This window comes from Apostichopus japonicus, chromosome 17 (genome assembly GCF_037975245.1).
Source record: "Apostichopus japonicus isolate 1M-3 chromosome 17, ASM3797524v1, whole genome shotgun sequence".
In the NCBI taxonomy this organism is placed as follows: domain Eukaryota; kingdom Metazoa; phylum Echinodermata; class Holothuroidea; order Aspidochirotida; family Stichopodidae; genus Apostichopus; species Apostichopus japonicus.
Window position 1 is genome coordinate 15,140,924 of NC_092577.1, and position 25,089 is coordinate 15,166,012.

General features: G+C 37.4%; 2 protein-coding genes and 1 long non-coding RNA gene across 4 annotated transcripts in view; 2 read left to right on the forward strand and 1 right to left on the reverse strand.

Moving 5' to 3' along the window:
• Nucleotides 1-22,858, forward strand: part of LOC139984152 (uncharacterized) — a 99,518-nt gene extending 76,660 nt beyond the window's left edge. The window contains exon 2 of the long non-coding RNA XR_011798956.1: nt 19,548-22,858. This is a non-coding gene — a long non-coding RNA (uncharacterized lncRNA). The remainder of the gene's footprint in view (nt 1-19,547) is intronic.
• Nucleotides 11,212-18,706, forward strand: LOC139984151 (epidermal retinol dehydrogenase 2-like). Its single transcript, XM_071997903.1, has 6 exons — nt 11,212-11,329; nt 12,033-12,100; nt 12,415-12,877; nt 13,572-13,816; nt 16,387-16,515; nt 17,834-18,706. The coding sequence occupies exons 2-6, from the start codon at nt 12,087-12,089 to the stop codon at nt 17,925-17,927; spliced, it is 945 nt and encodes a 314-aa protein (XP_071854004.1). The 5' UTR covers nt 11,212-11,329; nt 12,033-12,086; the 3' UTR covers nt 17,928-18,706.
• LOC139984149 (cytochrome P450 2J3-like) overlaps nt 22,201-25,089 on the reverse strand; it is a 15,937-nt gene continuing 13,048 nt past the window's right edge. The window contains exons 2-4 of one of the 2 annotated variants that reach the window (XR_011798955.1): nt 24,860-25,089; nt 23,579-24,078; nt 22,201-23,023 (exon numbers count right to left, since the gene is read on the reverse strand). The exon at nt 24,860-25,089 is cut by the window's right edge and continues 718 nt beyond it. Coding sequence is in view for 1 of the 2 variants with exons in the window: in XM_071997901.1 (XP_071854002.1) it covers nt 23,894-24,078; nt 24,860-25,089 (415 nt within the window). In the remaining variant the exon portion in view is untranslated. Of the gene's footprint in view, nt 24,079-24,859 lie in introns of both variants that reach the window. The other variant, XM_071997901.1, reaches the window with a different exon arrangement.

Below are 25,089 nucleotides of genomic sequence, written 5' to 3' on the forward strand. Positions count from 1 at the left end.
TAAGGGAGCTTCGTACAGGTTCCGATCATCGGAGAGCTGATCCTCAACCGACACAAACTTTGACCAACTATAATGTCTGATAAAATGTGACCGTGAGAGTAAAACACGCTGTTTCTAATATTTGCTTTTGTGTGAGTTTCCTACACTGATCGTGATAGTTCTAGACTACTTCATTTTGGCTGTTACTGTTCGGCTGATCTCAACAGCATACACGCTGGGATTAATTTGCTTACAATAGGGTGACAATAACCTCTACGGCACCGAAACATGTGGCTCGAAACATGTGGCTCGAAACATGTTGTGGCACTTGCACGGTTCGAACCATTGTAGAGTTAATAGCTAATTGAGGCTTTTGACCTTGTAGGTAGCGGAAGTTTTATTGACGTTGTCATTCGAAAGATGGAGATGTTACCTTATTCTACGTAAGCAAACATTACATCAAGCCAGCTTTATTCAAATAATACTTTATCAATTTGTTGAAAGTAAATGATTAACTAAATTGGCCTGGTGCCAAGAACAATGAAATATGGTAGATAAGCGATCAAAGCTCATATTTTACTAATTGAAGTTGAACAGTTCAATAACTGTGCACGAGGAGAAAACACAAACGAGTCATCCTATGACCGACTAATCTTTGACGATGAAACTCCTGGTATTGAGTTGATCGATCTGAAAATATGTGTGATTATATTATGGTAAAGTATCGAGAAGAGGAGGAATGCAGTTGGCGTCATTTAAATAAGAGAATGATGGACGTTGCTAGTCATTAATGAGTATGAAATGTTAACATTCACATATTATTCTAGATATAAATATTTGCCAGCCGATTTTTCCTTGAGTTGACAATAGGAATTTGTATAAAGTACGGACATTAACGGTTGTCAATAATTGCACCTCGTAATAAAGCGTATGTATGTTTTCAGAACAGCATCGTGTGGCAGTACCAATGGTCAGTCGGAAATAACTAGAGATGAAACTGTCGGGTCGTGACAAATGCTGACATTACAAGTCGCAAATAACGTCAGTGGACGGTTTCAAAATAAAGCGAAATGGGCATTGCCTGACAAGGGGTATCCACAACAGTGACAGATCGCTTCTCGGCCTTTTAGCTAAGATCACCTGTAGTATATGTTCCCTTTCGATGGGAATGGTGATACACACCCGATGATCACACAGTTAGTCTTGATGCAAGGACTTGGTGTTGAGAGCGGATCAGTCGTTCGGTAGTTTGGTTTTCGAACCCAGGTTCGTTCCTTGGTGACTTTTCTTAAAAAGTATCCACAACAGTGGCAGGTAAATGAGGTATTTACTATCGAGATGTTATAAACAAGGTTAAATCCTTCTGTAATCGATGTTTGCCAACGATAATTGTCAGTGTTGAACAACGGGTTCTGATCACATTATTTTAGTCGGTCTCAGACTCATTTTCGGACCTGTTTACACCTCGGCTACTACCATCGCATTTTATATCGCGGATAACTTAGTTGACAGTAACATGTAATGACAACTAAACGTCTTAAGGGAAATTATTCGTAGGCATTACCAGGTGGTTTTCAGGTCTTTTAGTGTACAATAAGTGTGGATGTCTTTGAACAAGAATCCCAGTCAATATGCGGTCTGAATTAGGGAAACATTTATAGCTCCATCAATTCCTTCGTAGTCTGCTCGGGTAAAAAAATTCATGTTTTAAAATGTGAATTTTAAAACGAATTTGCGTTTTAAAGAAAACAGTTTTAAAGTCAAAAGTTGGTAGTGAACTAATGACTTTTTAGGTCACTGATTACAACATTGGGCTTGTCAATAATTGACTTCCACTTCCTCAAAGCTCTTTATTTAATGATTCCAATGAAGATAGTTCAAAACAAAATATGACAACAGATATGTAATGTTATCAGATCGACATTGAACAACAATAAGTAAATTGTCACGGTATTTGAGTTGACAGTGGGCTCAAAAGTAGATAGCTTAAACAATTTCTACTCACCCCTGTGACCTAATAACACTGGCACTGACTGGCAACCAAGGTCGATGTTAAGTAGGCTAGTGCATATTATGTAAGTATTTATTTGTTTTAATAAAGGAGTTAGATAATTGTTTGCTTTCCACTTGAAATTTCGATAACTTTGATATGGGTTTGGTTCGCTTTCAGTTCAGTATTGGCATTTATGAATTGATAAACAACTTAATCTTACTGGCTGATTACTACACTATACTAGCGCCAGTTTATAAAAAGTAATCACTCTACCCTTAACGACAAAGTATTCATTCACCCCGTTAATATAGTTATAAAACATCAAAAGTGCTAGTAAACCATGTGTTTGGTATGACAGACTATAATATATAACATACTTGTACAACTAGCAACCAACTGAGATTAACACAACATTTATTGCCTTCTTCGATTCTTCGTTTAAAATGTTTTACTGATGCATGCGCTTTGGCTGCTAGCAAAGAAAATACTACAAGGACTAGCAACTGACTCGCAGCGGGATGACACCTAAATCATAGAATGCATGCTTTGTACAGTTCATATGAGATCTGGACCCCCTGATAATACAAATTATAATGACAAAATTATTAATAATAACAAAAACAATAATACTAATCGTTGCCGATGTGATTTTTCCTAAGCGTGGGTGCAAGGGAAATATCCAGTGGGTCGAGGTCGGGCAAAGGTCACTGCTGCCCTCGCCAAATGGTGTTTAGGGTGTGACCTTTCATACCCGCCTCGCTTCTTTGCATACCCGCCTCGCTTCTCGGAGTTACATGCTTCTCCCTTTCCTAGTTCAGAGTGGTGCCGCGTGTGCTCTGGTCGCAGAAATCCTTAGAGGTATTATGTATGTATTATATAGGCCTGGATGATTACGTATCGTAATTGTATACTTGTTTATCAGCACATTTGGAGATTTGCATTTAATATGCTTTTACTAAATACCCCTGCCTGTTTTCTTTATTGCCTTTTAGTGTATTTGTTGTAAGTGTATCTTGAGTTAAAGTATTGTCTTTGAAGGGTATTTCTCCAGAGGTTATTATTTTGATTGTATTCTGTAGATTCTCCAGAAAGCCGCCGTAAACCCCAGAAAGCCGCTGTAAGCCCCTGAATGATCATCAATGTATCTCACTGCTCTATGACTACAATTTTAACAAGGACTGACACTTACTGAAGACACAGTCACACTCTTTGTGTCCAACAGATGTGTAATTTCACAATTCAATTCACTTTTATTGTTTAGAAAACAGGACAGCAGCTTGATTGACCCTCTAATTGTGGACATATTTCAGGCTTCTTGATAGTTTTGGAATGTACATCTCTCCTCTCTTACCTGTATTAATGCTACTATTGCACTTTTCCATTTACCTAGCTGACCTATTAACTGGCAACATTTTAGGACTCCACTCCCATTGACCCTCCTCTGGTTACATCCATCACCTCTCCCTCCTAAATTCACGAAGTAAAGAAGCGTATTCTACCGACAAATTTCTTGGTTAGGAAATTACACTTGTTCACTGTTTTCAGTTGTGTTTTGCAACTCATCAACATGAAGACAGTTCCGTATCATTGCATGTAATTAACAAACCTAGTGAGGTTTAGTATTTTGCTGTTATAACAATCAATGTTTCGGATATTGTATCAGAAGGTGAAATCAATATAGGAATCACATATGATGAGGAACATTTATACTGTGGAAGGTAATCAGTAGTCATTGTAAAATGGTAAGATGCTGCTACTGAATGAAGCATATGAACTCACTTTTGGAATATCCATCTATTCTTTTAGAAAACCTGCAATACTTAAGGCCATGCGGAATACACATGATCTGCATAGTGATTATCTGTTCTGCCAAAGCATCCCTTTCTGATAAAGAAAGCTCTTACACCCTTGTTGCAAATAATCATAGTCTTTCTCTATCTGTAATTGTAATACAATGACATGAACACACATATTTGCTGTACTTACATTGACTTACACAGATGATACAAATTAAGACATGTAAGACTCACATATACCACAGAGAAATTAAACTAGTAATCAGAGACTTGTCATCTACAATATAGACTGTAGGATATGCTTACAATGATATGTTGTACAGTCCCCTAATTTGGCTTTCTGTTTTGAAATGTTGAAGATACATGCACTTTAATTTAACAGAACTTCACACTGGCTTCCAGTTATGCATCCACAATTGGCGGAGAGTAAGTGACTAATCTTTTGCGAAGATAAATCAATATAAAAGTACATGAAAGTAAGACAATGTGGTTACTGCAATGGTTCCAGTGACCTAAATTGACCTCTACCTACATTACTTATACATAGGCTTGCAACATTTTTTTTGTTGAACTTTTAACTTCATGGCATGAGTGGTAGTTTAATATGAAGCATGTTTTTGTTGGTCAACTTGTGTGGAGCTGTAGCTTCTCTCATAGCCAAGGCTCATTATTCTATTTCTAGCAACCATTTCATAGTTACAAAAACTGGTCACATTTAATATACCTCAACTGAAGAGCATGTTCACTTGCTGCTTTTTGTTCTATGAAAATGGTATATAAATTTAAATGGCCAATCATCTGTAGTTAAGCATATCAGTATTTTGGTATGCAGATATTTTACTTCTACTTATCAGTATTCAGTTGCATTACATTGAACAGTGCTTACCATCCCAGGGCTAAGTAAACTGCAGCCAGTAGTTTTTGTTTCATTTAATTTGAAACGGTATTGGAAGGCTCCTCTTGGGACAAATCTTCTATTTCTGCCAAACCAAAATGACACATAACAGCAGAAACGAATCATTTATTTCTGCACCTAACAGAAGCCAGTCACATACAATTCCAACGGTCTCTATTTCAGCTTTGTACCATGTTTAAATACTAACCAGTTTATATCCATATAAACATTCCTCTTTGAAGAGATGTATGATAGTGCAGTGATATCTCCAGACTCCAATGAAAACTGTAAATGTGTCCAGTTTTAAATGTTCAGAAAATCATCGCCATAATGGGCAGTTCAGTTTATCGAGATTTACAGCAATTTTATGATCAACTGTGCCTAAAATGGAAATATAATCTGCCTAACTTAGAGTGCTCCAAATCCTACTTCTGGGGAGTATAATCGTAGTATAAGAACAGTATGAGATGTAATAATTCAACAATTCATATTCATGTCTGTTTTATATTGTAAGGCTTATAACATCAGAAGTGCAAAGCTGTGACCTAGTTATGTGGATAAAACTTACATGTGACTAGGCCTAGACTATACCTATATCATTGCATGGATAGGCTTAGCCAAAACCTGTTAACATTTGACACATCAGTCCCCCCTCCCCAAGGACTGCTGGTTGTTGACCAATTTCGATTGAAGTGTAGTCTAGATTATGATTAACCATATACGAGTTCAATGGTTTGTAAATTAATAGTACAAAATTATCATTTTTCTCAATAAATTTCACATTATCAATGCATATAACCTAACATAGCTTAATTGATATAGCCTAGCCTGGGTAAGTTTTACACTGGGTGAGTCTAGGTCATTACATGCAAAAGCAATATTTGCTCCTTTCACTGTAGCCAACTAGTGGTCTCATATATTCAATGTATAGCCTAGGCCTAATCTTTTTAAAAGCGAAGGCAAGCTACGGGGTCTAAAGTGTGTAGACCCAAGCGTCAAAATTGATGTGTATAAATGTGGCCTTTGGTAGGTGTGCCCTCCGAAGTTACCGTACACCACAATTACTCGCATTCGGTAGAAGTAGTAGCGCCCGTGATTTAGCGAAGGTGTTGGTTTTGCTAAGTGTGAGTATGACACACAGTAGGCATACACTTTCTTAGGTCTAGTCCTGAAGGTACTTGATAGCTAGGCTATACGATATCTCATAGCCAGTACTGCATATAAATACCACCTCAGGAAAACGATCTGGCCTAACGTAGCGTAACAACGTAAATGCTAACGTTAGGTTATACTTGCAATATCGCGCATACTGACTATCACAGAAATGTCGAAACAGACATGATCCCGGAATTTCACCTTTATCGTTAAAAACACTCATTTAAGGTAACTCATACCCCATTGATCTAACAAGAATTTGACTTCGTCATCTGCCATAATTAGATGGCTGTATTTTGACAGTTTCGTCGGCTTGCAATTTATTAGGTCCAAGTCCATTTGGGGTCCCCAGAGGTTAAATTGTGAAAACCTTGTAAACAAGATAACTCAAGAAGGGAAGGTTGCACGAATCTCATATTGAGTATGTTGTGGTGACACGTTCATTAAAAGATTTTATTGAGGTCAAAGATCAATTGGAGTCACCAAAAACCTTGTTTTGTAAGCTACCGTATCTCCCATCGCCAGCCTATCAGATAACATGTTCGTTACGCCTCATATGAGTAGAAGGCTGCACGTAAACAACTTTTAAAATGTTAAAGGCTATGCATAGACGCTGTCAATGTCGGAACTCAAGTAAAACGAATGTCTAGACAATGTACCGGCATAAAAATACTGCACTTTTAATCTGATTTCATTTAGCCCCTTCAACAATGCGTAGAGATATGCTGTGAATGTCGGAAATCAAGTTAAACGAGTGTCTTGACAAAATACCAGCATAAAATACTGCTCTTAAAACTAATGTATTTGAAACATTAAATGATGTCTGGATATGTTGTGAATATCGGCAATCAAGTAAAACTAGTGACAGTAATAATACTAGAGACAAAATTTTTCGTCCCTACTATTACTAGAGACAAACATTTTCGTCCCAATCGAACACCAATTGCGTTTATTATATGACCTATACAAGTGTAGTTGTAAAGATGCGATCGTATATCTGCCTGTACTTGTGAATGCTCTACAAAGTCTACACAATATATATGGCAGATGCCATCCAGTGCCCTAGCTTCGCTGTTTTACAGGGGCGGCCGCCCGACCTTCATTTTGCCTGCCCTGCTATTCTTTCCTCCTCGCCAACTCCGTTTATAGTACCTCCATGCTTTGAGCTTACAGCGATTTCAACAGCAACCCCGACCCTTCAATTGTCCCCCTTTACATACACTGTGCATATCTCGCTAAATTCCACGCAATTAAGTTAGGCCTGTTCGAACTTCGGAGTTTCAACTGCAAATGCGCAAATGCTGAAAAGTTGAAAGAAGAAAAGATCATATCACCGTACCTACAACACATAGCTCTAGTCAAAACTCGAGTGTATCTTGGATGATTCGTTCTTGCATAACATGTTAGCGGTCTCTTTGGTCTAAAAGTTCGTAACAATGCTGAGCGAGGTTTGTGTAAATTCCATTTACCCCACAATCCCTTTCGCAAATCGAAACTCCGAACTGGATTGGTGTTACGAATAAACTTGCTTGGAGGTTTTAGTAAACTAGTTCAGTGAGTGTATTGCCTACGTAATTCAATATTGTTCCTTTAGTGTTGCTCACGAAGCGCAGACTACATCCAACCATAGAGCAACTGATCCAACATTTACCCTGGATGCTTTGCAGCTCCACGAAAACTATAATATATAAAAATAACATTTTCACGCAATGTCGATTAAGTATCTCAAACTTCAACGACTACTTTTGACGCTGTATGAATACTGTAGTTTATGCACACGAATGTTTCACCGGAATCATGACTTGAAGCACGTGGTCAAAGGGACCGCGATGGTAAAATAACATCAACATGGTAAAATAGCAGCAACAACTTGAGTTTCGACAGCAACAAACCTAGTTTAAACAACAACATAATGTTGCCCGTTTCGCGTTCCATAGGAAGCCGCCAGATCGAACGTCTTGAGTCGCGACCAACAAACCAATCAGAGGCGAGGATTGCAACTTGCTAATAATCTATTTTAGTTAATTCAATGCAAGATCAGGTTTACCGAAAGAACTAAAAAGGGTCCTCCTCCATTTCTATGGGTTTACCGCACTGTATTAACCAGGCGTAACTAGGATTACGTTAAACTACGTAGACAATATTCATGATAATGTTAGCAAATTGTTAACCAGGAATTTTCACCAGATTTTTGTTATAGTGTATCAGTATATTTATCGTTCAATATTATGAAACGGCCATCTGTATCAAGAATAACATCGATCACAGACATATTAATAACAGGTAAATTAGAATTGCAACACCTTTACTGCAGTTTGAACCATGAGATAAAAATGTTTTCCCTCGCCACTCGTTAGCCCAAATAGGATTGTCCGAAGGTATGGATGTGTCTCCTGTTAACAAATGAAATCGTACGTATGGATATGAAAGAAAGCAAAATAGTTTACGTTGTTTCTTGCAATCACGAATACCTCATTAAAGGTGACAAACGGCCCACAACGGAATTGAGAAATCCTGGTATTCTAGTTGTTGAAAATAATTCCTTGAGGTTAAGGAACATGTGTAGTCTTACAAAATGCAAACTTGATAAAGCGATAGGTTAACTCTCTCTAACAAGTGAAGTGATGTATTCATCAGTACATTGATCCCAGATGAAAGAAAAATGAAAGCAGAAACAGAAACTATAAGGAACTTACGAGACGAGCTACACTGCTTTATACAATTATGTAGTGTAATTGTAACTACACAGTATCGTAGGCATTGTAAGTCAACATAGGACCTAAGAGAGAATAAGACGAGCACCGATATATTAGGGTGCAAGATATGCAAAGAAGCGGGGGTTAAGAGCGGATATAAGATATACCTTCAATTTTGACGTTTGAAATAACCAAAGCATTTAAGATTTCAGTGCATGTTATGAATAGAAAGGGGTTTAATGGACACCCTTGCCTTACGGCGCGAGAAACCTTGAAAGTATTCGTCCAAAAACCATTGCTTGAAACGCAGGACGAAATGTTCGGATCTACTTTATAAAAATTGGTCCGAAGTTAAAGAAAGAAAGTGTTTTAAGCATAAAATCCCAATCAAGGCAGTCAAAACCTTTCTCAGAATCTAAAAACAGGAGGGCACCTGGGGTAGTTATAAATATAAATGTAAATACAAATACTAAAACAGATACGGATACACACACATACGCCCACACCCACATACACATAGAGATAGAAGAACAAGTACAAATAGAAATATAAACATACATAAAATAAAAAACATCAGCATCAGCAACAGCTATAGAAATAGAAAATAACAAAAATAAAACAGTTTTAAAATCTGGGCTACAAATATGCAGCGCAAAGTTACTTGGAAAGTAAACAAAATTAACGACTTAATGGTTATCTTGATTGATTTGAACATTACGGTGTAATGAGATGCGGTAATATATTTACACTTACATAATAGACGAATAGAACAAGATATTATCGCATATCATTTGAACCATTGATCATTTTCCTATCACAATTCTTGCCGACCTTTTTCAAAAAGTATTGTTGTAAGATGCTTAAAGTATAACTTTGTATTCAGTTATCAGCTGTTGTATCCTTATCTAGTTTGTGGCACTTATGGTGCTAGCTAATCAGTTACTTATCAAACCACTGCGAAACGTCAGTAATTAAGTTCACATGATTGTCTGAACCATGACCTGAAATCTACACCTTACCCTACGATCATTTATGATATATATATAATAGGTGACTGAATCTCCGTTACTGACAATAAAGAGTTAAGTGTATAGCTTAACATAAATTACTTAAAACGTAAAAAGAGGTCCGAATGTGGTAACGAATATTGGTGATATTTAGTACATTTCCTTTAAAAACTGTACCATTTGGAAATTATTTATAAAATTACTTCATACAAATTCAATCAAACGTGAAGTTAATGTAATTTACAGTGAGACGAAATTAGACTGTTTGAAATTTACGGTCCCAGTACTTAGTAAAACGTTCCATTTACTGTACATTACAACGCCATTAGTTAAACTCACTATGCAGTTCAGTGGTTACAGTGCCTGCCGCACAAATGTTAAATTAACTTCACCATATATTTCTTTCAGACCATTCATTATATCAAAAGATAAGGTACTTGGTTGTGTATATTTGGTGAGGCTGCATTAAAAAGGGGAACCTAAATCTGTAATATTTTAAAATTCGTCTCATCATTCTCTACTCATCGTGTTGTTTAATTAATTTTTCCTCCATATTGACAAGCAGAAAATGGCTTAAAACCTTTTTTAATGTTTTTGACGTATGACGTCACAAAACAAAACAAAAACGAGTTTACATGGTCAGGCACCTGCCCACCAAGTTTGAATTTGAACGAATTAACGATGTAGGAGTTCGTAACACACGTTTTGCCAACTCACTCACCCGCGCACGCGTGCGCGCACGCACGCATCCTCACATTTCTGATACTGGTTGAAGTACAATATCTCATCTGCCTTAACATTACATGTACAGAGATCAGATGAAAGGATACGCCAGCAAACCGTTTAAATGTTTGTTTGTTTTTTTTTTGACACAGTCTTGCGCTAAAAATATATAATTTAACATTTAAAAACGCGACCTTTGATAGCACTTGACATGTTATTATATCTGGGAAGATACTATGTTTATTCAATGTTCCCTTTAGGGAAAAACAGATACTAAATTGACCCTTTCACTTTTAACCTTTCACCTTTGGTTCCGGGAGGTCTGCGAGGTTTCACCCTAGGGTACATTCTCAGCATCTTTGAAGAAATCGACCCAGCCATTTAGGAGGAGTTTTTTATACAAAATTGCACACTTGGACTTCCGGTCGCCCTGGGGTATCCCATCACGGGTGACCCCCGAGAGTAGCTACTCAAACAAATTAACCATTACCATGGCAACTGTATGATATAGTTGTATATGACCCAACTGGCAAAGAATAGTTCATCCTCCCCATGGAAGCGATGAGATAAGAAGGTGATTTAATTGTCCCAGGTCCTGACCTGGATTTTGACGCACCTGCTCATGCATCCATCAAGTCATAAGCATCGAATCTTGTCTCGCGGTTTCTCAACTCATGAGGCACTACATTAAGTCAATTATGACATATTGCTTGGGTATTACACTATGTGAACGTAGTATAACATATTGCAGTAGGGGAGATATATTATATATAAACAATATGGAATGAAGGGTGAAAGTCAAACTCAACCATAAGACTAAATCACAACTTCTGTGTTTATTACGAATGTTTGAGAACCATTTCGGAAATGTCACATTGTATTACTATGATAACCAAAAAAAGGTCGCACATGCCATCTATGTGTTCCTAATGTAAATAAATACTCAGTCGTGGAGGCAACCAATTGTACTATTAACTTTGAACTAACTCCGTTAGATATGTTATCATAACAGAACGAGGAGTTGACGAGGAAGGACGTATTGACACTCATATATAGACAATCATATATATTGAATCAAATATAAGGTACGTACAACTGTTTCACGTATTCGGGAATGTTTTATGTTAACTAAAGAAAACAAATTATGATTACATTTCTTCTATCCTTAATTTAGAAATTGTAGGGGATAGAGTGTGGGCTATTTTAAAACGTCTTCATTGAGTAAAGTTTCTAGTGCCAAAATATTAATTTACCAAGGGAAATCGTACGTCGGGAAAGGATTTCTGTGTATTTTGTAATAATGTAGATAAAATCATTTATATATGGAAAATCTTTACAACGTTTATTTCAGGATAAATGTATGTGAGAAAAGAACAATGTTCATAAATCATTTGATAGGTAACTATTTAACATGAATATCATAGGAATATATAGAAACAATTCGTTGGAAGATGTGCGGTTAATATATGGACTATATATTCTATGTAATATACTGCCTCATGTAAATTTACACCGGAATTAGTACATACATACATATCAATGGTATAGAAAGTATCACTATAAGATAACATAACTGAGTCATTTACAATAAAGATCCCTTATTTGCAAAAGCTGAAATGTTTCCATTACAAATTGTATATATGAAACCCTCCATCAGCTATTACTACATCTTATTAGACTAGTAATGATGCATCGGTAACATTGGATATTTTCATCATATGTCCTTAATATTTTCAAACAATTGTTTAAGCTCATCGATATTGTTATTAGTATGACTCTTTTCGTCAGATTTTGGCATTTCATTGAAGACGGTTTAAGTGAGCTGAATTTCCGAAACCAAAGATGTCAGTGCAAAGGTACGTTTCATCTCTATCTGAGCTTTTAGCTACTAAAGTATAAAGTAAAAGGTAAATTGGAGTCTACGATCGTAGTGCATTCCGTAACACATTTTGACCTGTAATAATTGTACAGTAATGGCAATAATTAAAGTTATAATTCTGCACAAAATCAGAAACGGATATACTAATTTACACGATATCGCTAGCTCGTATCTCAATCTAGTTCGCAAAGTGCATGCTTTGTAAATGGTTCAGTCGTCAGTTTTCCTTAGGTCCCGTTCAAATTGGAGGATATATTTCAGATTCGCTCGATTACAATTTATATTCCGCAGCGGAATTACCGTCACTGTCCAGTTAGTATGGCTAGTGCTTACCATACTTTATCACAGCATCGTTTCCCTGATTTGCTTCTGCGTTCCAAATGTCCTGAGACCAAAGAAAGATGTGAGCGGTGAGATTGTCCTCATCACTGGTGGAGGGAATGGTTTTGGAAGGTTGTTTGCTCTGGAGTTCACCAAACGTGGCGCGACGGTGGTACTTTGGGATATCAACGAAAAGGGAGCACAGGATGTGGTTGAGGAGTGTATTGCGTTAGGAGGCAAAGCCTATGCTTACAGGGTTGACGTATCGAAACATGACAATGTCTACAAAGCTGCGGCCGAAGTTCGACGTAGTGTTGGTGACGTTACTATTCTCGTGAACAACGCAGGCATAGTACAAGGCAAGCAACTTCTTGAAGCGCCAGATCACCTGCTACATCTTACTATTGATGTCAACTTGAAAGCAGCGTTTTGGGTACGTTGAAGTTTTCTATTAACGCCATATTAACGCCAACTCTTAGGCTGATTAAACGTATCAAGAGCTTGTGAAGTGAACCACATTGATCTAAAGCCCATTTCTAGGTATAAAATATGAGTTTGTTTCGTTTCATCCTTTCTTAACCCAGTATAACCTTAACTTAATAAAGATACTGCAATGGGTAACGCGTTTTCACAACAGCTATCAATGTACAATGCCATTTTTGAAACATTGAGAAAATAACACTACATGTGTGGAATGTTGTCATTCTAGTCTACTCCGTTCTACTTTTACTGTGGAATTTGGAACTGTTCAAGTGCAAGTTAATCCAACAGGTATCACCGTGCGTGTCAGTATTATGTATAACGTTATTATGTCCAATATTAAGTTGTTATGTGTACAAAGGGGGACTAACACATACCTGGTCCGTGTCCGTTGAAATGAATCAATTAATTCAATCACAATCGAAGGCAAAACTTTCTTATCTGTCTCTTTTGGGTATAAAGTCGTCATCAATGGTAACGTAATGTTTTAGGGATCGTTTCGGTGGTAGACAGGAATTAGTATGAAAGGGTATTAATGATGTGGGGTACGATTTGGTTTAGGTGAATGTTTCCGGACCTTGTTGTGAAACAAATTTTCATCATGCCAGAACATTTTCTCTAACCTAGTTTCTTTAAATTTAAAACAGCTCTACAAAGCGTTTGCCCCGAGCATGCTTGAAAAGAATCATGGCCATATTGTAACGATGGCTAGTGCAGCTGGCTTCGTTGGAGTGCCACACCTAGCAGACTACTGTGCCAGCAAGTATGCAGTTTGCGGTTTGGAAGAGGCAATGTTCTATGAAATGGAATTGTATAATAACACCGGGGTGAAGTCAACTATTATTCACCCGTTCTTCATGAACACTGGGATGTTTAATGGCGTTTCAATTGGGTAAGTTCACTACTCTGCTTGGTACTTTCCAATATATATTGCTTCTTTACACCTATACTGCGAAACACATTCCAGTGTATCAGTCGCTCAATTGTCAAATAATCCCCATTTCTCAGCCCCAAAGATCCCTTATAGAATCACCTGATTTAAAGAGCAACTAAGGAATGGGTCACAAAGAAAAGCACCAATATATCATATCATATATCCAGATAACACAACCATTGCCAAGGTAATTGGCTTTATTACTAGAGTTATAAAGTGTACAAAGTTTGCAGACGGGGGGGCTTCAACTGACCTTTGACTTCAACAGGAAAACAATATGGTTCTTCTACTAAATAAGTTGCATCTATGTCCTACGTATAGGGTCCTTCGAACTTCTAGTTTGTGAGTTTAAATGTTTTCAAAGTTTTTGAACTTTGACCACGGTTGACCATAAATGACGTTCGACCGCCTCAAAAAGAAACGAATTAAAAAAAAAACTGTAACAAAGGCAGTGCTGTGGTGTGAGCAAAATAACAGTTTACAAAACAGCAAACAACTTCTTATCTATGTCATAAGTGTGGTTAAGAACGGAATAGCTTGAATGCAGTATAGATAGTTGTAATGAGATAAGCTTTTATATCGACCTTTAGAAGTGATAACGTAATCATTGTGGGCAAACTTTATTGACAAATTGTTCTGCCTGATACTATATCGTGAATGATCGTCAAAGCAATTCCAAAGGCTTCTAGCTTGTTTTGAAGAAAAACTAATTAGCAAATTAAATTACCCTATCAATACTAATAATAAAAATAATCAGCAGTTATTTTTACGACGCTTAAGCGATCAAACATGTGGGAGAAACCCGCGTCGCGTGGCGTCCAACTGAACAGTTTTAACTCAAATTCGGAATATGTTTAATTTAGAAAGTCATTTCAGATGGGAAAACCGTAGATTTCTCTTGAATGAAAAAACCAACGCCTTACTATGTCCCGGTCGGGTATCCAACCCGAAACCTCCCGATTGCTAAGCCTCATTGCTTTAAATGCCACCGCCTTTATTCACTCCGCCACAGCACCGGTAGACATATCAATATAACGCAAATGATGCAAATTTGACATGAATATTTATAACTGTTTATATGAATGTTGCATTATATGACAAACACCATTTTCCCAAAAGGAAAACATAAAATAAGTCTAGTTAGTTGTATTCCATTTATTAGTATTTTTTAAAATTGAAAACTAAAAAGACCTAACAAATTAGTTATACATAAAAATAATAATAACATAACACAAAGTATAATACACCAGACATAACAGCTACTCAGTAATAAGAAGTAATTTAGAGGAATAAAATGTCAGCGTCATGGAAATATTTCGATAATTTCAATTATTTAAAATTTATTTCTAATGGGCTTTATCAATGATGGCATTACACTAACATTGTCGCAAATACAAAGTTAGTTGTAGGAAACTGAAAAGCAAAATGTTATCAAACTACACGAATGTCGAGCAAACGTAACAAAAGAAGATATGTGACTATGGTAAGTCTTCGATACTGAACTTTTAGAGACACAATAGTCAGCCGCTTTCCATGTCTAAGATAATCAAATTCCAAAAATATTCTCTAAACGGTTTGTGCAAAGAGGCAGTCGAGCAGTGATCAATGTCCCTTTGTGTGCCAAAAGTTACGTAAATAGTTCTTGAAATGGAATAAAGGTGAGTGTTTACCAATTGCTGAAGGTAACTTCAGCTTGGATAAAATGTTGGTGTTTATAAACAAGGGCAACTTCTTACGTCATTATAAGACGGAGACACTCTATCAAGTTCTAACTTTACCTTACTTTAGCAGAAATGTCAAAATGTGAAGGTGAAGGAGGCGATACTTCGAACGGTATCATCAATTACACTTGTGATAACATATCGCGCACTGATAATGATATACATAGACGGTGCTAGGCAAAAAAGCTAACAAGCAGGCGCAAAGCGAAAGGTTGGCGAAGGGAGCGACCGCCCCCCCCCCCCCTTGAGAAAATTCGTTTGTATGTTTTTATGATATCGCTAGTGATTTCAAAATAGAAAATGGTTAGATGCAACTTACAGGGCCTGGGAAGTGCCATTTCCAGCGATCTGGGAGGCATTTTCGGCCAAAATTTTAGTGTACGCTTCGCGCCAACTAATGGTGGCGCTACGCTTACATAGTTTTCCAATGCCGAATCAACGGCTCTAATAGTTTGCCTACAGGTTCGTCCCTCCCTTGGCAAATTCCTCGCTACGCGCCTGCTTGCAAGCATCACTTAGAGAGAATAACTGCATTCATAGCGAAAGGACTGCTTTCACAGCAAAGACAGATAGATAAACTAAATCATATTCTTTTGCGAATGATTTGTTATGATGGGAGGTAAATATATTTGTCAACCTGTTCATGAGTTAAATATTCCTGTATAAGCACGAAGAGCAAAGTTTTCGTTAATCAAGAATTTCGAGTAGCAGTTCGATATTAACATTTATGTTAAAGGTACTACCTACAGAAAACAAAGAAATAATTGCTATTGGTATACAGACTATTGCTCTGTTTTTACATTACAGAGTTCCTTCTGTATTGCCTATGCTGGAACCAGATCAAGTCATGAAGCTCTCCATGGATTCGATTCTAACCAATCAGCGTTATGTTTACGCCCCTGGCTGGTTTTTCAGGAGCGTACAGATCATGAAAACGTGAGATTTGTCAATTATTTTTATCCTGATGTAGTGTATTGTGCCTCTAAATTGATCACAATTTTTGAATATAATTAAAAGCAATGAATTACGAATTATGAATTCAACCAAGACAATGTTAACATTCTTTAGCGTTCTTCTTTCTTTTTTTGGGCAATTGTGTAGTAGATATCACACCAACATTACTTTTGTTTTGGCCCATCCTCCCCCCCCCCTCCCCCTATTCAGAGAGAAGAAGCATATGGAATAATCTAGACATTCCGTGTTTACGTACCTCCCGAAACATTAATCGGACACATGCGCATGCAGATGTTTTACGTTCATATCTGTACACGTAGAACAGTTGCAGTGGTACCGTATTTTGAACGCAGCTACTATGACTTGCACCAAAGCGCAATGTCTGTCCATTTCCTTTTCTCTCTCAAATAACGCTTCAGTAGCAGACCGAGCCATTCAAAGGAAACACTGAGCAAACACCCTCGACCTTAGTTTTTCATTCTTACCCAATCCGTGGGTGTACCTTTGTAGTGGTTTGTATTTAGTTCGGTGTTTAGTTCGGTTGGAGTGGTTCAGGTAGGTGTGTTGGGTTATTGTCTGTTGCTGATAGTTTAGTACATTACGGGTATAGGCTTTTTTTAGCGCCTTTCAGGCCGTGACGTTTTGGATTCCGCTAAAACCACAATATATGTACTTTATGTGTGTTCATTTTGCAAAAACATCGTGTGTACAATATAACGTACAACTGCCAGGGCATTTGCTTGCGTATGCATGTGACTGTTATTGCGACTTTTATTTTAGGAGGTACGCAATCATAATGTCTGAATCAGTGCCATGTTCCAAATGTATTGGTAACTAGTACATCCTCATGATGGTTTGATTATTAAGTAGCAATACACATAAGAACCAAATAAAAGTATGGAGTAAGGCATCACTTAATTTTAGTTGAAAATGACAGTTATCAGTAAAAATTATATAACTCTTTAGACTGGCTGATGTTAACTCAGCTTCTAGAGGTGAATAGTGTTCTTACTTTATTTTCAATTTTTAGGTGATTTCACAATACCTAGCATACATTTACCTGTCATGATAACATGGAACAGTACATTCAACAACAATACTAATCTCTCCTGTTTCACGAAACACTGGATCCCAATAATTCTGCTATCATTATAAATACAGGCTTTCAAAATATTGCATACTAACTTATTTCTCTCGCCTTCATGTCTTTTTTTTTGCATTCTCCAAACAAATAATTAAAATAAGAGGTAGAATATACATTTATCCTAATCACATCTGTTTTCTCTCTCCCTCGCAACAGAATGATTCCTGCCGAAGCATTGACCGCTGCTAACATTTTCTTTGGATATGATAAACAGATGACGACATTTACAGGAAGAGGAAAAGAGGCGTAAATATGTGCAACGGACAAGGTGTTATTTGCTTTGCATCCTTTTTCAGCCTACGTTGAAAGTTATGCAACTTGTTGTAACCATTTCAAGTTAAAATATTTTGATAAAGATATGAATGGAATCGTGTTTCCTTTACCACTTCTCCTGCAATGCTTTTAGTTGTTTTTCTCAAGTTATTCGTAGAGAATAATTTAAAGTACACATGCTATATTGCCGAAAAATCAACCGAGAAAGAGCATTCTAGGTGGACGGACGTCATCAATGGCATGTAGGAGTTTCGAGCAGACAGATAATGGGAATGTCTACATGCATAACGTCCTTAACTTTGCGTTTTCTTTGTTACAATGTATTGATACTCAAAGACTTTTAAGTGAAAAGAAAGTACTTAAACTGTTTCTTTGGCGCTCTGAATGAACTATAAAGGATAGAATTAGACTTGAACTACAGGAATTTGAAAATGGCATAAAATAGAGTATATTTTGTAATGTTTGTGATACCTATTTGGAATAATGTCATGTGCGCCCCCCCCCCCACCAAATTCGCTCTTCCCATCCTGGCTGCGGTCCTTTCAGGCATTTAAAGTTATACATACGATAACTTGTTTTGTGTAGATGTGATATATTATTGTTAGTACTCATTAATCCGGTATAGTTGGCAGTCACTCCTCTGTGCATACCGCCATGTCTATGAACGTACAACAAAGTACGTTATAGTTTGTCACATGTTAAGATATTGGAATGAATATAAGAAGTTAGAATGAATATACTTTCCAGTTAATAAGACTCTGTCCTTCTTCTTTTGTTTTGTAGGTGGGGGGTCCGGTTGTGATCATTTCTAGAGTTATAAGCTAGCATTTATTCTGGACATCTAGACATATGTGGGAAGGGGACCATTTTCGTTCTCCTGGTCTCTTCACATGGTTTTACATGCTAAGTTATTATCTCAACTTTCCCATACGGAGGATGAGATATTGCCAGTTGGGTCATAAAAAGTTGCGTCAGTTGTCATATCAACAGTTGCCATGGTAATTATTTATTTTCCTTAGTAACTACTCTTGGGGGAGGGGTCACAAATGGTGGGTACCCTACGATGACCGGAAGTCCATTACTGAGGGAGGCTTCAAGTCCGTGTGTATACAGGGGCGTATCCAGGATTTTCCAATGGGGGGGGCGCCAGGCATGAATGATCGCCGTCCTGGGGGATGGGTCTAAAGGGAGGGGTGTACAATTTTTGCTTTCAAAGAAGGGCTGAAATGCAAAATGGTGTCATATGCATGGGCGGCGATCCGTACTTCCGAGTGGGAGGGGGGGATATGACCTTGTTGACTATCTAAGCGTAGCGCCACCATGAGTTGGCGCGAAGCGTCCAAGAAAATTTTGGGATTAACAAACCCTCTAGATGGCCGGAAACGGCACTTCCCGAGGTTTCCAAGCGGCATATACCCAACTTTAAATTAGGGATGTCATGTCCGAAATATCTCATAATCAGGATCCAAAATACTTTTTTTTTAAATTTCGGGTGCTATTTTGGGAAAATTGCCCCTGTCAATCTTGTTTCAGGCGCAACGTTAGAATGTTCGAGAGCTCTGTTATATTATTCGATGAAGAAAATGGCCTCATGCAGGCTATTATAGGCCTATACACATGCAATACACAATTACACATAGTTACATTCCTAGGTACCGATTGCTAGGGCATCCAGGTGAAACGTGTATTAAGCATTACCCTGGTTACATGAGATTCTCAGCTGTTCGAGGGAACATGTACGTGTGTAGGCCTACTATAGGGCCTATATGAATACTATGAGGGTGCATATATGTACTATATCAATACCGTGGGCGCAATAATACATTTTGTTGTTATAGGGCCAATGAAGCCTACAGTCAACTATTTTTGCTTTATAAAGACGCTTTATTTGAAAAGATCGCACTGCGTTTATGGTAGGCGAGAAATGAAGCTAAAAAAGAGCCGTACATTAACGAAGATGCATAAATGTAGGCATGAAAATATTCTTATCCCTGGCATTTGGTGGGGGGGGGATATGGTGCATTACATCCCCTCCACCCATTTTCATTGGGGGATATATCCCCCCTCCACCCAGGATCGCCGCCCATGGCCATATGTGATCCATTTTTCGACCTTAATAATAAGCAACATTTCCAGTAAATATGGACACAAAATGCACAATTTAGTATGGCTGGCATGTCATTTAGTGTTTATAGTGATAATACAAACACAATTACCATCTATGTTTCTAAAACTATTATGCCGCCGAACTTCGCCAGAACCTTTTTTTGGCTAACAAAAAATAAAGCATACGGGAGGGGGGGGGGGGTTGAGCGATCACCGACATCTCACATAAAGGTCGTCATCAATTTTTTTTTTTTTTTTGGCTAAACTTTTTTCTTTTTTTTGGTGACGGCCAATAGGGGGGGGCGCGCGCCTGTTGCGCCCCCCCTGGATACGCCCCTGTGTATATGTACGGGCGCGTGTTTTCTGCGATTGGGTGTACGTTTGTTTAAAATTCTGAATTCCAGATACTCGGATGTGATTTCCAAAGAATCACCCAGGGGTAATATTAAGGTTAGGGTACTTGGATCTGAACAATGGAAAAACAATGGAGTACTCAGTCTGAATGTAAAACACAGCTGGGGGGGCTGGTATTGTGTTTCCAATATTGTGTCAAAAACTTCTCCTCCTAAACGGCAGCCCCCCGGAACCAAAGATAAACTGAAATTGACATGACACCTTCACATGTATAATGGAAATATCGATAACTATCAAAATATGTGGTTGCTATGGAAGCCGAGGTCAAAAGTCAAACGTATATTTTAGCGCAATTTGTTCACAAACTCCTTTAAAATGCCTGGGCCAAGTTTCTTCTAACTTGAAAGCATCTAAAAAAAGAAGATCAGGCAGCGGATCAATATTTCAACGTGAGAACAGGCTAATATACACGCTCCCATGCGGGGAAGCCTTAAGCCTACGTGTCTGAACGGATTTGGGAAGCACCTAATATGACAGGCACCTCAGTACTAAACAGTTACACCTAACCGGACCCAGGAAATTCCAACTCATCAAACTCCAGTGATGAGCACAGGTTCGTTACATCACGCAGGGCTCCTCAAGATGGCATTAAAATAAAACATTTATGCTGAGCTGAGTTTCGGAACGCTGAGAAATAGTTTAAACGTCAGTATATTGATAACTGTAAGCAATATTCTTTTACTGCTTCTTATTTAAGTTTTGTAATGGTGGGGGGGGGATTATTTTAACTTGATATGACTCATTCATTCATTAGTTGTCGTCATCACCCTCAACGTAATCGTCATCGTTGTGCTTCCGGTCTTTATCTAACAAAATACGATCCTTAGACAAACTCTTATGTTCTGTTCAGTTAATATATTTCGCATATACATAGACATACTAAAACAGTGCAGTTCATTGTATATACAGGATACTAGAAAAAAAACAGAAGATGTTTATCAAAGCTAGTAACCCTAAAGAAAAAGAAAGAAAATAACAGAACAAAGTAAGAAAGAAAAACAAAATGTACAAAACATAATTGACAATAATATCAATCACGGTACTTGGAAGTTAGATAACTCTTTAGTTGATACCTAAATGTAGCGCATGGTTTCGAATGTCTAATACCAGTTGGGACACTGAATATTTGGTTTTGCCAAGGTGAAGTAAATCTGTTTGCGTCAAACCAAGTTTTGAGTTTTCCTAAAGTCGCTTTGACCTTGGACTGAAGGTTTACACAGTTTGTGTCATGGACAAGTACGTTGGTGTCGTTAGCACAGAGCCTCAAAGGATCGTTAGTTACTAATATCGTTGCCATAAATAAGAAATAAAAATGGTCCCAACGATAACCCATGAGGAACGCCAGTATTAAGAATACACTGGTCAGATCAAATACCATGAACATACATACACTGTCTTCTATTCGATAGGTAGCTGGACATGACATCATATGCTTTTCCACGAATGCCGTATGCATAAAGCTTTTAAGGAAAATGTTATGATCGACGGTATCAAACGCCTTCTTCAGATCTAAGTAAAGACAGAACATTTTCGCCCTTGTCTAAGTATGAACGAATACAATGTAACGTTTCAAGAATATCATGACTAGGATCATGACCTTTCCTGAATAGGGAGTAATTAAGGCAAATTCAAAGCTCCTTTAACTGTTGACAGCTGAACTTTTGATGGCATAAGCTAATCGGTGAAGGTCTTACGTTATTTCATCGAATTATAGAGTTAAAACTCAGACAAAAGATTTTTTCTTCTTTATTACCAAATGGATTACATGCAACACCAGCTCTCCCGTGAAAAATTTGTAATGCATTTTAATACATCTGTGTGCTCATCTAAATAGCCCAGCAGATCGAATTGATCAGCCACAGTTGAATAAAGTGTGATATCTGAAAACGTGAACTTTGTGTCCTTAAAATTACGACTGAAAGTCATCCTATATAAGAACTCAAAATTTACCATAAACAATTTCTTATTTATATAAATGCAGCTCGATTCAACTTCTGGTGATGCAGTTGCTTGATGTTTATTAGGATTAACTGGAGTGAAACGTGATATGGAAGTGTCGAAATATATAGTGTATATTGTATCGTGCAAAATAATACTAAATATAAATAAATAACTTCAATTGATCTGCGTTAATCTTTTTATTTTCGCAAGCGATTTATTAACGACATTTACATTTTTCAAGCGCCTTTAGATTGAAAATTGGCAAATTGGTCAACGGGCATCTTGAAAGACGTGAACAAGCCTCGGGCTGACGATACAATAAAACTGTTTTATCACTAGAAAACGGTTAAAGAGGAATAAAAATATCCTATATTGATTTTGTATTAAAGTTAAGAGTCACAAAAAAATAATTTCCACCGTAAAAATATCATACATCTAAAAAATAAATCCAAATTTGACATTTGGCCTAAGTGAAATGAAGTGGTTATAGCAATAAATACACTCATCAGTCTATTTTCAAATAAGTAAACTGTTCCTACGAGTAAAAACAAGCCTCATTGTCTAAAGCTTCAACCAAACATAATGTAAGTTGGGAGACAAATCGGATAGAACCTTGGTTTTCAACCTTTTTTCGATCACGAGCCCAATTCGTCTTCCGAGCCGTCCTCGCGAGCCCATACCCTACCCTGCAAAGTTATCAACTTCATAAAATCAATTTCACAGCGTTTATTAGTGTATTCTTGACACAAGTGACCCGGGGACTCAATCAGAGCTATGTATGTTCCTCCGTGATCAGATGACAGGTACTTCCCAATTAGAGCCTATCTCAAAGATTTCTTGCAACCCTCAATGGTACAAGGCAATGGTACAAAGCAAGGCTTCCACACATCATAACCTTGGTAAATACGTAGTGTGCAGTGGTTGGTGGGAGTCACCGAATTCTCTTATACTAGTCTTATAGGGTTAGGGTTGAGTAAATTTTACCCGTTGTACAAGGTTTCATCGAAGAGGCTTCCTAAGAAACATCATCATGTGCCTTCGCCACCAGCCCCCAAAAATGCCACAATTTTTAATCATTACTGGGGCAATGCTCGCGAGCCCACAAAATCGGCTTTGCGGGCCCAAATGGGCCCGCGAGCCCAAGGTTGAAAACCACGGGGATAGAACGTCTAGATTGCTATACCATTTCAGACATGTAATATAAAGAATGAGTTGAAAAAGTTGAAAAAAATGAAAAATAATGTGCTGCGAATTTTACAAATTACATCACGTTCCCTGGTCAAACGACGTCTTTAATGATGAACATTAAGGCTAACCTTAACGTAACTTTGTAAAAACAGGTAAGTATAATAATACCTTTTGTAAATGACGCACATGCAAGCATGTTTACTGTTACCATTCATGATTTGAAAATGTCTTATAACCTAATGTATACGAAGTTAAGCAGCAGCAGTGGTCGAGTTTCAGTCTTGGTCAATATGACTACAGTCTTGTTCCAATGACAACTGGATATGCCAGAGGTGTTCTGGTTCCACCGGCCTTTCCAAGATGATAGTCTGGCATTTCAGCACCTTCTGGAATCTTGAAATGAAATTTTTGCAGGAGGTTGCTCAAAAATAGAAACAGTTCCATTCTGGCTAACAGCTCTCCGGGACATGTCCTGTAGCCTGTAGCGAAATATGAGGAAATTATTTTAAATATAAATTATTATTGCTATTGTGGCTATGGCTGTGGTTGGGGTTATTGTTTATGATGATGATGATTACTACCACTATCATAGTCAGTATCATTATCCTCATTATTATCATTAGTATCATTATTATCCTTAGTATCATTATTATCAGTACTATCATTTTGATCATTATTTTTATTAATAACAATAGCATCATTATTATTATTATTATGATTAGTATCATTATCATTATTATTATTATTAGAATTATTATTATTGTTATTATTATTATCATGATAGTATCATAAGTATCATTCTTATTATTAGTAGTAGTAGTATCATTAGCATTATTTATATTATTTTTATAATAATTATAATCATTATTTTAAAATTCATTTATTATATGAAAACTAGAGCACAACAAAATACTGTACGTGCCAGTATACCCTTTCATGTTTTATGGTAAGCAACTTGATTAATGAGATCACAACAACCGCAAGAAATCATTACAAGTCACGATAGTCTTAGTCTGAATTTGTTGAGACGGCCTCCTAAGAACCACAATTACTGCTCTTTCATCTGGGGGTGCTTTTCTGCAAGGTAGTGAATGTTTATAACATTTGACTTTTGCCAAGGTTTTTGAAATTTCGTTCACAATATCTACTCGAAGTTTCAGAATCAGGACGGAATTACTGACAATATCTCTTCGTGTAGATCAGAATTGTGTCAACAATTGTCAGATCATCTGAGTAATTAACAGAGCAGCCATCACTTACCTGTAGAAAAAGGGAAAAAATCTGGATCTTTCTTGTATATGCCACCTTCGATAAAGCGATCTGGATTGAAATCTTTCCAATTTGGGTATTTACTTTCGTCAAAGAAGATTCCACCATAGTTGGCCATAAACATAGTTCCCTTTGGAACGTCATATCCAAACATTTCTAGATCCTTATTTGCAACATGCGGTGCCCCAAAAGGTGCAACATTTGCTAGTCGCAGCGATTCC

What these genes read in the sequence shown, in the direction of transcription:
- LOC139984151 (XM_071997903.1), top strand. An exon ending in TTTAATGGCGTTTCAATTGG is followed by an intron (nt 13,817 to 16,386) that starts GTAAGTTCACTA and finishes TTTACATTACAG; the next exon opens with AGTTCCTTCTGTATTGCCTA. An exon ending in AGCGTACAGATCATGAAAAC is followed by an intron (nt 16,516 to 17,833) that starts GTGAGATTTGTC and finishes CCCTCGCAACAG; the next exon opens with AATGATTCCTGCCGAAGCAT.